This window comes from Salmo salar, chromosome ssa12 (assembly GCF_905237065.1).
Source record: "Salmo salar chromosome ssa12, Ssal_v3.1, whole genome shotgun sequence".
Taxonomy (NCBI): domain Eukaryota; kingdom Metazoa; phylum Chordata; class Actinopteri; order Salmoniformes; family Salmonidae; genus Salmo; species Salmo salar.
The window spans coordinates 53,598,621-53,615,208 of NC_059453.1; the positions used below are offsets into that span (position 1 = coordinate 53,598,621).

At 42.3% G+C, this 16,588-nt stretch overlaps 1 protein-coding gene across 1 annotated transcript; it reads left to right on the forward strand.

Moving 5' to 3' along the window:
- The first annotated feature begins 967 nt into the window (after nucleotides 1–967).
- On the forward strand, nucleotides 968–15,150 carry LOC106565128 (synaptophysin-like protein 1). Its single transcript, XM_014131892.2, has 6 exons — nucleotides 968–1,182; nucleotides 1,372–1,446; nucleotides 11,595–11,713; nucleotides 12,100–12,298; nucleotides 12,530–12,703; nucleotides 12,900–15,150. The coding sequence occupies exons 1-6, from the start codon at nucleotides 1,168–1,170 to the stop codon at nucleotides 13,020–13,022; spliced, it is 705 nt and encodes a 234-aa protein (XP_013987367.1). The 5' UTR covers nucleotides 968–1,167; the 3' UTR covers nucleotides 13,023–15,150.
- Nucleotides 15,151–16,588: the final 1,438 nt, after the last annotated feature.

Genomic DNA, 16,588 nt, shown 5'->3' on the forward strand with positions numbered 1-16,588 from the left:
ATTATTTATGTGCTAGCTAACTAAATGGTAACACAAGATAAACATACACACTTAATACATTAGAAACAGGCCCCTAGTGGACTGACACATTATGGCGGCTTGTTACAAAAGGGATGGGGAGGGACAGGGAGAGAGGGACAGAGACATAATACTTTGGTACATTTAGAAACTACTCACCTGTTTGGAGTAAAAAATCCTGAATGTATTTACGTGTGAATGTCTTGGTTCTTTGTGTAGTCCTGAACAGAACTACAGAGTTGATTTCTCTTCCATTCGCTCCTAAAGTTGCCTCTTTGAAGATAGGCTAGCCAGCCGTGTCGATGGTTCCCGTCCGGTGCAAGAGAGACCGGTTGCCAGAGTAGAACAGAAGGTGTCATTGTACTTCAGTAAGTTTGTCTTCTTTGCATTCATTGCCATGGTAATCAACTGTATCGCCGAAATGGTATCACAGAAATAAATGTTGTGGTGGCAGCTGCAGAGAAGTACTTGGGTGTATGAGATTTTACTGCAGAAGAGTTACAAGGTGGGTTGAACGAAAGAGTCCCATCCTGCCCGGCCCTAGGCCTGGTGTAGAATCAGTTAGGGTCAAAGTAGTGGAATGGGGGTGATGTTTTTTGTTGTTATTATGGGATAGTGGTCTATAGGTGTAGGTCACAGGAGGTTTGTTGCACCTTAATTGGGGAGGATGGGCTCGTGGTAAAGGCTGGATTTGAATAAGGGGAATGTTATCAAATACATCAAACACATGGTTTCCATGTATTTGATGCCATTCCATTTGCTCCGTTCCAGTCATTATTATTAGCCGTCCTCCCCTCAACAGCCTCCTGTGGTGTAGGGGTAGTTGATGGTGCAATTTGTTAATTTCCCTCTTACTTATAACAAAATGTATCATGATCGACGACACTCCCGCACAGTAGGTGGCGGCATGCACAAACAAAATGTACTATCGCTATTATACCAAAGAAGAAGAAAAACAAGTTGCTTGTCACGTGTGCCTATACAGTTTAGAAAGTTTGACAGCAGTTTTACAACATCTGCTGCCTGCCAAAATTCAGTCGAATGTAAACCAGAGGTTCGTCCGGTACAACATTGAGAGTGTTACTTTGGGAGAATATACGTTTTCTTCCAGTAAAGGGAACTTAACGAACAAACTTCTGAAAATCGAACATGGAATTTATTCAGGTGGGTCGGTTGACACGAGCTAGCATAGCTAGCCAACGTTAGCTATCTACTGTAACGGTGACAAACATTCGTACATGTGTTGTTGCCAGCTAGCTAGCTAGTTCTACATACCTAAATAATTTGATTGAAATCATTCCTGACCACCGTCATGATTCAGATGTTTTGTCTTCGTCTTTTTTACGACTTCAGAAACTGCTTTCGGGATTCAGACTTGACCTGGGACCGTTGAAAGAACCCCTGGGATTTATTCGGGTTCTAGAATGGGTAAGATACCTTTAGTTAGATATCTTAACCAACATATGTGGTGCAATCTATTCATGTCTTGAAGCTGTCAAACATGCACTACACTCACTAGCTAGTCATTATTGGTTGATGTTGCTGGCTTTTCAGTTGACGTTAACGAGGTACCTACTTGTTTTTTTTTTGTAGTTCAACTACTGAATAATGTTAGACAAGTGTATTGATGCAGATAGTGTGTAGGTTGTCTTAAAATATAACTATCTGACTTGCTAGCGAACGTTGGCGAGCTACAATCTCAAACACCAAAGCTTCGTGCGTAGATCTCATCGGGCAACACCCTTTTCAGCGATTGTCTATTTTGGTCAGCTAGTACTCGTAGCAAGTCGCCCCTTCAAGATGATCATGCACCTGAGTCTTGGGTTGTTATAGTAAACGTTATGTAGGCATAATCAACGACTGTCTGTCTATGCGTTCTATGGAAAATAATGAACGACGTGCAAGGTGTGTTCAGCGACCCGCTTGCGGAGTGGAACTAACCTTACATGGAGTTGCATTATTTTCAAGTGAATGCATAGTACCTAGTTGATTATCTCTTTTATACCATGGCTATAATTTAACTCATTTGCCGATAGAAATGTGTTAAACATCCACTGAAGTTAGCTAGCAAGTGTACTAAATAGGTAACTAGACTTGTTTCCTTGGTATCCAAACACTTGCTAGTTTAGCTAACCAAAACATTAGTCCTGACTTTCTATTATGAAAACCAAATTAATAAATGACAATAAGTTTTAAATTCGACTTTTGCTTTCAAAAGCAGCTTAAACAGAACGTGTAAGAATTAACTATAGCAATTGAATTCCTCAGTAGGGATAAACAGACATTACTGTGAATTGGTTACAACTGTTGGTTCCTATACTGATTGGTTAAAACTGCGTTCCAGCCAGTTTCTATTCCACAAGTTACCACCAGATAAATCTATGTTAAAATGGCATTTACTCTTTCATCTGTCTGCGCAATCCACTGTAAGTTTATTTATTTTATTTTGCTCCTTTGCACCCATTATCTCTATTTCTACTTGGCACTTTCTTCTACTACAAATCTACCATTCCAGTATTTTACTTGCTATATTGTATTTACTTTGCCACCATGGACTTTTTTTGCCTTTACCTCCCTTCTCACCTCATTTGCTCACATTGTACATAGACTTATTTTTCTACTGTATTATTGACTGTATATTTGTTTTACTTCATGTGTAACTCTGTGTTGTTGTATGTTGTCGAACTGCTTTGCTTTATCTTGGCCAGGTCGCAATTGTAAATGAGAACTTGTTCTCAACTTGCCTACCTGGTTAAATAAAGGTTAAATAAAAAAAATAATAAGTTAGCCATAGTTGGCTAGCTAGCAAGCAATGGATAAGAACTTTTCCAGCCAGTATGCAATGGAACATTTAGAATGAACGACTGGGTCACGTCCATATATACAGAAAGTCTCTGCCCACCCCCCAATAGGCTGTCTCATTGTTGGTGATCAGGCCTACCACTGTTTCTTGGTCGTCAGCAAACTTAATGATGGTGTTGGAGTCGTGCTTGGCCATGCAGTCGTAGGTGAACAGGGAGTACAGGTGGGGACTAAGCACACACCCCTGAGGGGCCCCAGTGTTGAGGATCAGCGTGGCAGATGTGTTGTTGCCTACCCTCAACACCTGGGGGTGGCCCGTCAGGAAGTCCAGGATGAGTATTCAAAAATGCTGTGGTATAATGTCATGTCTGAGTGTAGACTGTTGCTTTACCTATGACCTAGCTAGATCTTGACTTAGAGAATGGTATATTGGTATTTCTATGACCGGAACAAAGCTGTTGCAGATAGTGTCAGCAGTAGTGTGACCACAAACTGAGAGCTAGAAGGCTAATGGATCCTGTGCGCAGTGCAAACCCAATTTGCAAGTTCCTCATGCTCATTAGTAACCAGGGCAACTAGGCGCCTCACCTAATTTGTTACCGCCATGAGTACAAGGACATGGAAATTCCACTTATGATATACAGGGCAGGTAGCTACTTATTTCCTAACGTGGGCTTGCTTTATGAAATAACTGAATGAGGGCTTTTTCACAGTGCTGCCTCCTTGGAGCTACATTTCTGTAGAGTACTTTAGTGACTTGATGTGAAGTTTAGTGACTCTTGAATGTCCTTAATTTGTCACGAGCTGATTTCACTGTTTGCTTTAGCTGCTTATACAGCAAAGAATCACCTCAAGTCAGTATAATTCAACCCAAATCAAACAGATCACAAGTAACGCTCACTCAAATAATGTTTACATTTGACCCCACAAATATACTGGAAATGCCCAGCCCAGCACATTGGAAGGCCGACTTACATATACTGTACTGTGTAAGAGATATTTTGCTAACTAGCTGATAGGGTGCAATTTCGAGCAGGGATGTTATGTGAAGTTACTTTTTAGAGGTGTAGCCGGCTGGCCAAATTGAATGTCAGCAGCTGCAACAGAAATAGCTTGGATTCATGAACTTATAACTTGACTGAGTAGCTGGCTCAGGATACAAGGAGGAGGACCTCTGGTTCTGATCCATGGGCATTCTGTCTGTGGGTTTCTGTATAGGCCCTGCTGTATACACATGCATATCTGTTAGAATGTGTACTCTGTACAGTACTGGTATTGTTTTTGTATGCACTACATTCAGACTGCCGTCAGTGCGTGCATGTGTATGTGCATGCTTTGCCTGTGCGTTAGGCTAACTGTTGACAGCCGTTAAAGTACTGTCTGTATGCTTAAGGTGTGTGTGTGTGTGTTTTAGTAGGTCGGCCAGTGGCAGGGCCCTGTAGGTAATTAAGACAGACGTTATCTTTTAGATTGGAGTTTGTAACCAATCCAGGACGTCCTCTCCCTTAGTCATCACTATCTGACCATGCTAGAGAGGACATAAATGTAGACTTTCTAGTCCAAAATGTAATTTCGAAAACCACTAAGCTTTACGTTAACCATTAACTTTACCCTCACTCTAAATTAATTAGAAAGGGATTATGTTCTTTGACCATAATTCCACTCTGGTCCATTCTAGCATTAGTGACTACCCCCCCTCTCCCTCTCCTCTGTCCTGTGCCAGCCAGCAACATGCCTCTCTCTGGCCAGAGAGGGGAGTGGCCAGTTACCAAGAAATGCACCGTAAGTCCTGGCCGACGCTGCAACACAACATTCTCAGAGCGTCAGTGCAGAGAGGGAGTGGAGGCAGGGTTTACTTTATATACACCAGTGATCCTGGTGCAAAACCATGGCCTGCATACTGCTGCATACCGCATGGTATGAGGGAAGAAGAGTTCAAGTAAGGCAACATGTATCCCTGCTATGTTTTGTGGCTGCTTTTTTATGATAATTTGTACTGAACAAAAATACAAAGGCAACATGTAAAGTGTTGGTTTCATTAGCTGAAATAAAAGATCCCAGGAATGTTCCATATGCACAAAAAGCTTATTTCTCTCCAATTTTGTTTTACAAATTAGTTTACATGCCAAATTAGTTTACGTTTCCCTTTTGCCACAATAATCCATTCACCTGACAGGTGTGGCATATCAAGAAGCAGATTAAACAGCATTATCATTACACAGGTGCACCTTGTGCTAGCGACAATAAAAGGCCACTCTAAAATGTGCAGTTTTGTCACACAGCACAATGCCACTGAAGTTTTGAGGGAGCGTGCAATTGGCATGGTGACTGCAGGAATGTCCACCAGAGCTGTTGCCAGATAATTAGTTAATTTCTACTAATGTGACATTTTTGGCCGATATCAATATCCGATATTTTCCTTGCCCCCAAAAAATGATACAGATAACCGATATTAAACATTTGTGTCCTTTTAAGCATTCTAGTACAGTTAAATAGTTAACACACACACACGGACGCAGCGGTCTAAGGCACTGCATCTCAGTGCAAGAGGCGTCTACAGTCCCTGGTTCGAATCCAGGCTGTATCACATCCGGCCGTGATTGGGAGTCCCATAGGGAGTCGCACAATTGGCCCAGCGTCGTCCGAGCCGTCATTTTAAATAAGAATTTGTTCTTAACTGACTTGCCTAGTTAAATAAAGGTTACACACACACACTGACCAAAAAGTTATTTTGTTGGCATTTACGTCTCCATTAGCAGTAAAACATAATCAAAACCTATTTCTTTCATTTACTTGCTTTACTGTTTCATTGTTCAGTCGTTTCATTCTCAACCAGGATTTCTATGGAAAGCCATTTGGGTCTTTGCGTGTCAAAAAAGATAGACGGCAAATAACACTATTTGCCTTGTCAAATGAGCTTGTTGACCAATCAGGACCTGAATATGACTTCATGTCACATAAAAATGTCACGCTTTAATAAATTTTTTACGTAGGTATTACACATTGATTACACAATCACTTGTATTTCATATGTCACAACGATTCATCTATGTATGCTATGATGCTGGTAAAGTTGTCTCGCAGTCCTACAGTGCTGGTCATTAAAATAAAAAGCTATCTAGCGCATGGATGCAAACAATGTTCTTCCCCCAAAACATAGCAGAACTGTTTCAGAACTGAATCTGTTTCAGTAGCTATAGTTAGCTTTGACTATTTGTATTCATTTGCATTACTGTCAATTATGTACTTTTATTTTGAAGGCAAACGGCAAATTATACTATTGCGCCGATTCCTTATTGTGGCTAGCTTCCCGGTCCAGTCGAGCCTCACTAGCCAGATGAAGCTATCTTATAACGTTAGCTTTGGGCAACAGGGTTAAGTTGCTGGCTAGATATTTATTTTCATGAACTGAAGTTCAATTTCAATTGGCGAACAACAAGTGGCAACCTAGCTAATACTTACAAGGATTCCTTAATCATTGCAAAAATAGTGAAAATGACCGCAGTTTGTACTGGTCATTGTTTTCAGGCTGGTTGTGTTGGTGCTAGCTAGGTACCAAGCTAAAGCTAGCTACCCCAGAAGTTGCGGTCAAACAAATAATGCTTTATTACCAACACGATATTGTAAACGGATCGTTCGTGGCCGGTGTTTGCTTGTTTGCAGACTTTCTTGTACAGCTTTGACAGTGCTACTGTATCTTTTTTGAGACGCAAAGATCCAAACTGTGTTCCATAGTATGCATGTCATGAAGCTTATAGCGGCGACGCTATTACTGTGTAACTTCGGTAGGGCAACATCTGAAAAATAGCACACTTGGTAGTGTGTACCGGTGCTCGACCAGTCGGCGAAAACCAACATCACCCACGACAGAGAACGGTTGATTGTCAAGGGCAATGAATTCCATCATCTTGGCTTTAATGGATTTCGCCTTTGCGTTGTCTCGCTGAAATGTTCTTACTCTTTCAAATGACTGCTTGACTTGTTGACTGCTCGATCCACACAGCAGACATTGTGGGCTAGGTTATGAATGTTGTGTTGCACGTGGAGCGCAAAATTTTACCTGGCGTCATTAAGTCATGTACCTATGTTTATAGGTATGCACGCTAGCTTTGACATTGGATTTTAACTCCGGCGTTAAACTAGACATTGGGCTGATACTGATGTTGGCATTTTTGGCTAATAACGGCAGATTCCAATATGTTCACCGATATATCGTGGCATACCTATTCATTTCTCTACCATAAGCCGCCTCCAACATCGTTTTAGAGTATTTGGCAGTACGTCCAACCGGCCTCACTACCGCAGACGTGTAACCACGCTACCCCCAGGACCACCACATCCGGCTGCATCACCTGTGGGATCGTTTAAAAACTGTCTCCTGGTGGTTCTTGGAGATCATATGCCAACCCATTGGGGAGCCAGTCCCAGCCAATCAATGAGTTTTTAAACGATGTGGAGGTCCTGGGGGTAGCATGGTTACACATCTGCCCAGTCATGTGAAATCCATAGATTAGGGCCCAATGATTTTATTTAAATTCACTGATTTCCTCCTATGAGCTGTAACTCAGTAAAATCGTAGAAATTGTTGCATATTGCGTTTTTAATATTTTGTTCAGTCTAGTTTTCCTTTTTTTTATACAATAAACAAAAACCTACATTGACAAAAACTAACTTAACATTTACGTACATACATTAACACACTTGCTCAGATCCACATGCTCCCATCTTATCCACACCTAATGTTCTTTCTAAAGCTTGTAGGACTCTGCCACATATGGCTTCAAAATGTGTTATGTTATTTGTCTGTAAGATTTTTTTTCTATATTTAAATAAAGCATTTGATTCTAACATCCTCTTAACGTTGGGGTATCATTTGACTTCCAGTATTTAAGTAATAGCTTATTCAATATGCCATGACAATACAAGCCAGACTCTTTGAGGCACCAGCTTTTATAACAAAGGCCTGCTAACTTCCTCATATCCCTTAACTCCCATCTAAGCAAACTATATGAATGTACTATCCTATGTGTGCTCCCACTCTTAGTCGGGAGGTTGGGTGTGTTACTTACTCAGGAAACTGCATAGTGGAGGGTTTATTTGGAGGGTGGCTGAGCTGGGGGATTGCTGGAATGGGGTTTGGTGGGGGCGGTGATATGAAAGCTGAGAAATGTTTTGCTGTGCCAAACGCCTGAAAGATGAAACCAATTCCCCCAAAGTTCACTTGACCACCGTAGTAGTTTATCACTATAAAGTTTTCTTCCCTGTCTGGCTCTGTTGCCACTGAAATTAGCAGTGTTTGACCCTTACACTTCAGGAACTGTTGTCTTGTGTTGATACTCTGTTAGAAAAGACACTGTCCTTGATTGCAAGTCTATATTGTATCTGTTAGTGACTTCAATATGTCATGGTCCCTGAAAACCTCATGGTTTCTGATGCACCGTTGAACTGTTATGTAAATTGTTTGATTGTGATCACGTGGGAACGTGCTTCAGCCAACTTTGGAGTTGGACTATATTCAGAACAGGCATTATTCTGAAAAGGAAGTTGGGACGTGCTACATGGCCCTATCAGATGTTTTCATTGGAGGACGGATCTGCTCACAAGCACCTATTCGTTGGAACGCTGCCTCCAGCACCTAACAAGGGAATATTGGCAGAGTTAGTTTAAGCTGAACCGCGGTGCACCATTCTAGGGCCCGTGATGCGAACAGCAAAAACGGAGCGAGAGGAGCGCCCTTCTCAAATAGAACAGTAACCTGCGTCGTTCGGTCATGTTGTGATAGTAAATATACATAAGTATCAAAAGTATAAAACTTTATAAAGTGCTTATATTAAGCAAACCAGACAGCACAATTTTCTTGTATTTTTTTTTATGGATAGCCAGACATCATTTACAAATTTAAGCATTTGTGTTTCGTGAGTCTGCCAGGTCAGAGGTAGTCGGAATCACTACTCGCGGGAGGCTGCCCGGTTTCAAAACGAATGCAATCATTTTACACCTGGTGCAAACTCCTCCCACCGGGGCAACCTGGCCCAGATAATTGAATTCCCTCATTGATCAAAGTTTGGGCAGCAACATAATCCTACTCTTTGCATAGAAAGGCACTCTGTTTTTTTTTTATTAGTCTATGCAATCAGCCCACCAGACAGGTTTTTGTAGTTATTTCTGTAGTTCCAGAAGGTGTTATTCCCAAGTGTTATTTACACCTAGGGGAAGAGGAGTAACTTGGAGAGATGGATACAGAGAGCTATATAGTTTATATCCTTTCGTCTATTACTAGCGTTCGCAAACTGTCACTGCGTAAACCATCTTTATAATGACCAATTTGGCTACTTACTCCCACCCATTATCACAGAGATTCCCTCGCTGCACTCAGTATCCTCGAAGACCTACCTACTGAGCAGCGATGTCAATTCGATGTCTATTCCACGTTGGTTCAATGTAATTTCATCGAAATGGAGTGGGAAACGACGTTGATTCAACCAGTGTGAGCACCAGTGGGTAGTGTGTGTTTGGAAATGGACTGTAAAGAATCACTGATCCTCAAGTCACCTTGCATCCCAGATAACTCCTCATTACAGATTAGCGATTCTGCACCTCACCTTGCTCAACTTGAGCCCTCAAATGCACCACTAGACAGTCAGTCAGATTCTGCTGTTAGGAGCCAGTCAGTGTTAGTCAGTTAGCTCTTTCAGCACTCACTGAGGGAGGGAGTTTCCTGTCGGAAAAGAGGATGCTGTAGGGGAAGCTGATGTGGTGAGCAGAGAGGGAAAAAGGTCAAGCACAGGGAAACTCTTACTTCGGGGAAGAGAGAGAGAGTGGTGTATGTTTTAGCTTGCGGGTGTTTGCGCCATTCTCCCCACCCCTTAATCTCTCCCCATCCCTTAATCTCTCCCCACTATTCTGCTATGAGCAGAGGAAGTGGTTACCAGGGTGGCTGAGGTGAGATCCCCACAGTTCTGCCAAGTCAGGTTTTCAGAACGTTGGTCGGTGATGTGGGCAATGTCAGGGGGCCTCTTCCTGTCAGACCTGAACCCAGTGGGGAGTTCTGCTGGAGTTGGTGTTTTTCTTGCCGAGTCACCAATCCCCACGTTTTATGACAGTTTTACTCAGGCCTGTTAACTTTGCTGCAGCAGGAACATCTTACCACTTCAAATGGCTCCACATCCTGCCCGGTGGAACAACGCTCTCCCTCCTCTCTGTTGTAACTTACAGAACCAGAAGTCAGAACAGCCCTCTGATCAGCTATGATGGAGATGAGCGTGCAGAGTGGGAGTTAAATATAGCTATATACTGTCTTATGTAGGTTACATTAGGATATGTTGATTAAAGTATTAATACAACTAAATGACTGTAAATCAGGGGAGACAGATGCTTCACAAGTCCTCAACTGGCAGCTTCATTAAATAGTATCCGCAAAACACCTAAAAAAAAACACAAAAAAAAAAAAAGTCTCAACGGTGAAGAGGTGACTCCGGGATGCTGGTCTTCTAGGCAGAGTTGCAAAGAAAAATCCATATCTCAGACTGGCCAATAAAAATAAAAGATTAAGATGGGCAAAAGAACACAGACACTGGACAGAGGAACTCTGCCTAGAAGGCCAGCATCCCGGAGTCGCCTCTTCACTGTTGATGTTGAGACTGGTGTTTTGCGGGTACTATTTAATGAAGCTGCCAGTTGAGGACTTGGGAGGCGTCTGTTTCTCAAACTAGACACACTAATCTACTTGTCCTCTTGCTCAGTTGTGCACCGGGGCCTCCCACTCATTTCTATTCTGGTTAGAGACAGTTTGCGCTGTTCTGTGAAGGGAGTAGTACAGTGTTGTTCAAGATCTTCAGTTTCTTGGCAATTTCTCGCATGAAATAGCCTTCATTTCTCAGAACAAGAATAGACTGACGAGTTTCAGAAGAAACTTCTTTGTTTCTGGCCATTTTAAGCCTGTAATCGAACCCACAAATGCTGATGCTCCAGATGCTCAACTAGTCCAAAGAAGGCCAGTTTTATTGCTTCTTTGAGCAGAACAACAGTTTTCAGCTGTGCTAACATAATTGCAAAAGGGTTTTCTAATGATCAATTATCCTTTTAAAATGATACACTTGGATTAGCTAACACAATGTGCCATTGGCACACAGGAGTGATGGTTGCTGATAATGGGCCTCTGTACGCCTATTTAGATATTCCATTAAAGATCAGCCGTTTCCAGCTACGATAGTCATTTACAACATTAACAAAGTCTACACTGTATTTGAGTAATTTTGTTATTTTAATGGACAACAAAATGTGCTTTTCTTTCAAAAACAAGATCATCTAAGTGACCCAAAACTTTGAATGGGTAGTGTATACACATACAGGTTTTTGGAAAGGTGCAGGGGGCTGCCACACTGTGCACCCGGGGAGCTGTTGTGGGGGGGGGGGGTTTAAGTACCTTGCTCAAAGGCAAAACAGCAGGCAATGGCATCTAGGTTTTGATACCAGCAACCCTCCGGTTTCCAGCTCACTTCCTGCCAGCGCACAACAATTCTGGTTCCTTGGGGGAGAGAGTCTCATTTATGAATTGTAAAGGACCTGTCATTCCTTGTCTCCCGCTCGACTGATCTGAAAACATAGCCTAGGCCTCTGAAAACAAGTCAGCCTTACCAGGAAAGAGATTTTCTTAGCTGCCCACTCAGGTATGAGAATGATGCGCCCTAGATCAGTGCAGGTTAAGGCAAAGGGATGAGGAAAGGAAGGGACAGGCCATTGAGATGCACCCTGACTCTCCTCTCTCTGTGCAGGTGTTCGCCATCTTTGCCTTTGCCACCACGGGGGGTTACTCTGGGATGACCCAAATCCTTGTGAGTTGTGGGGAGGTGGAGCACAAGACCATAGGGGCAGAGTTTGGCTACCCCTTCAGGTAAAACCTATTATCCCTCACAGATAGAGCTGCAAGTTAACAACATTACTGTAATTGTCATTCTGTGTTTTGTGATTTCTTCTTTTATAATGCCTACCTAATGGTATTCACAGTAAGCCTATCCCTGACAAAGGTTGTGTAAAATTTGTTGAAGGGCCGTGAGATGTGTAGCAAGGAATTCCAAATGGCATTTTCTTTTTACTCTTAGGCTGGTTGTAATATGCTTGCATTCACACATGAAAAACCAAAATAATCTTCCCACCAACATAATTTTCTTTGTCTCTGACTCTTGTCCCTTAAGTGTTTTTGTATTTGTAGTTGAAATGCATTCGTGCCATGCAGTTGATTTTATAGATTTAGTTTTGTTTCTCCCCCCTACTCTCTAGGTTGTCTAGCTACGGCCCTTTCATGGTGCCCACGTGTAACAACAGCACCATGAATGCGACTTACCTCCAGGGCGACTACTCCTCCTCAGCTGAGTTCTACGTCAGTGTCGGTGTCTTGGGCTTCCTGTACTGCACCGCCACCCTGGTGCTCTACCTGGGCTACCAGCATGTGTACCGCGAGGGCCGCGGACCCACCTTTGTGAGTCTAAAGATACCGTAGTATCTCATGTTTACCACTGGTATGTTAGTTACCGTGTAGTAGACTATTGTTACTACTACATTATCGTTGTAGTATAGCTGGAAAACTATTTTTATAATAGTTAAGGCGTGAGCCTAATCGTTGTAATGATATTTATGATTGGAAAGCTAAGTACTTCTGTCCTCACCAGCATGGTAATATAGTGATGACACTGCCCTGTGTTTCTCCCAGGACCTGTTGGTGACTGCTGCCTTTGCCTTCCTGTGGCTGGTGTCCTCCTCTGCCTGGGGGAAGGGCCTGACTGATGTGAAGTGGGCCACCAACCCAGTAAACCTGGTTAAGACCTGCCAGCCACAGTGCTCACCTGGAGAGTACCCGTCCATGGGAAAACTCAATGCCTCTGTGGTGAGCAATTTCATTTCATAATACATTTTATTCAGATCATTTTGCATTTTACAGCTAATTCTCAATGTGAATGCACAAGTCGAGCATGAATGGCAGGGCTACAGGTATAGGGTTGCATATAATGTAGCATTTGTAATTCTTTTGTTTGTGTCCTGTATTTTGTCTTCATGTTTCGCACTTTTCCTCCTCTGTCAAGACTTTCGGGTTTCTGAACCTCATCCTGTGGGCAGGTAACTGTTGGTTCATCTTTAAGGAGACTCCATTCCACAAAGACCCCAACCCAGCAACCACCATGGAGGGCGGAGTCCCCAGCTCTTAATTGGCTCAGAGAAGCTCCACCTCTACAGTCCAAGCCAATCGCCAAGGTGCTTGGGACCGACAGTGTAACCCTATTAGGAAAGAAACTAAAATGTAGAGCAAAATTTAAGCTTTTTAACCACTAACAACACAGGCCCCTTTTCAATGACGAGTGTTCGGCTCAAGCTTCAGGGAAAGTAGTTAGTTGCCCATCTTTAACTTTCACCACAGTGACCCAGGTTGTTTTCTACTCTTCATAGAATTGGTCAGTTTATATGATTGATTTGCTTGCTACACTCAACACTATCCCAATTTACAGCTGTAAACCCTGAAAACTGAGTGATCACAACAATTTTTGTTATTCTTTTAATGGAATTTCCCTTCCCAACTAAGTGCCTTTACTGTACATAAAATGTATTCAGTTACTGTGAACGTGGCTTGAGTTGAACACTTTGATAGGGATCTGGGTATTTGGGATATCCAACATGTTTGATTTGGTCGGTTCCTCTAGAACAGGTGCTTTCGATCACATAGGACTACCACAAAACAGGGCTCGCGGACAACCTACTGTAGCTGAACTGTTCCCTATGTTTGACTCATATGAGGAAGTTCAGTAATGCTGGGTTGACATACAGTAATTGTCTGTCAATAGGTCTCCTCCTTTCTCATGAATCTGATAAAGGAGATGTCAAAGGTCATGTTGAAAAGCCCTGTTCTAGGTTGCCTTTCAGGTCTAAATTTGGCCCTTTCAAATAAAATTAACAATTTAACTACTGGCCTTTCATTAACTCCCTAGTATTCCACTACTACTACGTGTTTTGAAACGGACTTCATAGATACATGGATGTTGCGTTTCTATGTCTGAAAGCGTATTGCTTTGGTGCACTTAACTCGTTAGAGCTGTGTTAGCTACTTGATTGCAATCGTTACTGATGTACAATGCGTTCCTCTCTTTGACGTGTGGTATGGCTTTTTTGTCATTATTTTGTTATCCATATGAACAGTGCCTTGGTAATTTACACCAAATATCAGTATCAAGCCTGGTTAAGAGAATACTTACTCTCAAAGAGTAACCAAGTTATTTTGGCTACAGTCAAGTTGATATAACACGTTTTTAGTAACGGCTGTCTATTTTAGTTATTCAAACTGTCAGTGCCTATATTCCAGGACAGCGCTGGTTGGTGTATGTTTGCTCAACAACCTGCAGATAACGGTGGTATTTTTGTGGATATTTTGGAAAATTTTGCCAAACTTTTTCAATTGGTGTATTGTGGAGGTGACCATTCAAACACCTAAAACACTAAGTTCCCTCTGTATTTGACTCTTCTCAAAAATGTTGTTTGAATGGGATAAGGCAACTTTAGAAGTGTCATTATTTATACTTTTTTTTTTACCTACATTCATTGGTCAATAAAAAAATACAAATTAAAGCTAATTTATGGCTTCTGTGTGTTAAGAAATATATATTTTATGCAGCTTCTCTACTGGAGTCATTTTTATGCAAACACGGGTCCTAGATTTGTTGCTTTTTATTTGGCACCACTGGACAAGCTAGACTTAATCATTGAATGGTAAATGGCGCCGCCAAGTAACAAGTGGCAACATGTAGGTGCCAAAATGTGATGAATCCTGCTGTATTTCTTGAATAATAATGCTTTTTTTTTTTTCACTCATTTACATTGGTCCTACTTTTAATTTCGGCAATGATTGCGTTTGATGGTTGTGGGGATGACGTACAAAGTCTGTCCAGCTCTATGGGAAGTGAATGGAACTTGAGTTTTTTTTGCTTTGCACTAAGTGTTGTAATTAATGTCATTGACTTATGAGTTGTGATTTGAGGGAAATGCAGACGTTGTGCAATCCACACAGTGCCGTTCATACCGCCTTGGCCTCTGTAGTGATTTACAAAGGGAAGGTTTGAGTCAATATCAGTCATCAAAGGACACTGCTCTAGATCATTTGTGCCATTTTAATAGAAGGAACCTAGCTTTTTAGGGTAGAAGTCAGACTTGTGTGTCTTCTATATTATCTAATGGGATTTCTGACATTTGACTCTTATTTCTTTTGTATTTTGTTCCATGTTTGTTCAAAATAAACATGTCTGTACATCCTCTCTATTGACAACACATTAAAGGATAAGAGAGCTGCAACAACTGCTGTACTGATGTTTGTGTTCACTGCCCTGTAACTGTAATGTTACCTATTAAATAAGACTACAGTGCATTTTTTTTTGGGGGGGGGGGGGGGGGGGAGAAGATGGAACTATTGCATTTCATAACTAAGGTTGCAGTTATTTTTTTGCCCACTAGGTAGTACTGTTTTGAAGACAATGTCATACCCAACCCCAAATCCTTATCCCTTATATACAAAGAGAAAAATATAAATCCAACATGTAAAGTGTTTGTCCCATGTGTCAAGGGCTGAAATAAAAGATCCCAGAATTGTTTTCCATACGCACAAAAGCTTATTTCTCTCAAATGTTGTGCACAAATCTGTTTGCATCCTTGTAGGTGAGCATTTCTCCTTAGCCGAGATAATCCATCCACCTGACAGGTGTGGCATATTAAGAAGCTGATTAAAAAGCATACATCATTACACAGGTGCACCTTGTGTTGGGGCGGAAAGGCCACTAAAATGTGCAGTTTTGTCACACAACACAATGCCACAGATGTCTCAAGTATTGATGGGGTGTGCAATTGGCATTCTGAGTGAAGTAATGTCCACTAGAGCTGTTGCCAAATAATTGAGTATTTGTTTCTCTACCATAAGACGTCTCCGTTGTTTTAGAGAATTTAGCACAAGGTCCAACCTGCCTCAACCGCAGACCATGTGTAACCAGGCCAGCCCAGGACCTCCACATCCGGCTTCTTCACCTGCGGGATTGTCTGAGACCAGCCACGCGGACAGTTGATGAAACTGGGTTTGCACAAACAAAAAATGTATGCACGAACTCTCTCGGGGAAGCTCACCTGCGTGCTCGTCGTCCTCAACAGGGTCTTAACCTGACTGCATTTTGGCGACCTAACCAACTTCAGTGGGCAAATGCTCACCTTCGATGGCCGCTGGCAGGCTGGGGAAGTGTGCTCTTCATGGATGAATCCCTTTTTCAACTGTACCAGGCAGATGGCAGACAGCATGTATGGTGTTGTGTGGGCGAGCGGTTTACTGACATAAGCGTTGTGAACAGAGTGCCCCATGGTGCCAGTGCGGTTATGGTATGGGCAAGCAATGAACACAGTTGCATTTATCGATGGCAATTTGAATGCACGGAGATACCGTGGCGAGATCCTGAGGCACATTGCTGTGCCATTTATCCGCCACCATCACGTTTCAGCATGATGATGCACGACTCCATGTCGCAAGGATCTGTACACAATTCCTCGAACCTCAACATTTGCAAGTTCTTCTATGGCCTGTATACTCACCAGACATGTCACCCATTGAGCAAGTTTGGGATGCTCTGGATTGACGTGTATGACAGCGTGTTCCAGTTCCCGCCAATATCCAGAAACTTCACACAGCCACTGAAGAGGAGTCAGACACAATCAACAGCCTGATCAACTCTATACGAAGGAGGTGTGTCATGCT

Bases quoted from the DNA above. Each gene is read 5' to 3' on its own strand.
- LOC106565128 (XM_014131892.2), top strand. The intron at 1,447-11,594 runs GTAAGATACCTT...CTCTCTGTGCAG, and splicing joins TTATTCGGGTTCTAGAATGG to GTGTTCGCCATCTTTGCCTT. The intron at 11,714-12,099 runs GTAAAACCTATT...CCTACTCTCTAG, and splicing joins GAGTTTGGCTACCCCTTCAG to GTTGTCTAGCTACGGCCCTT.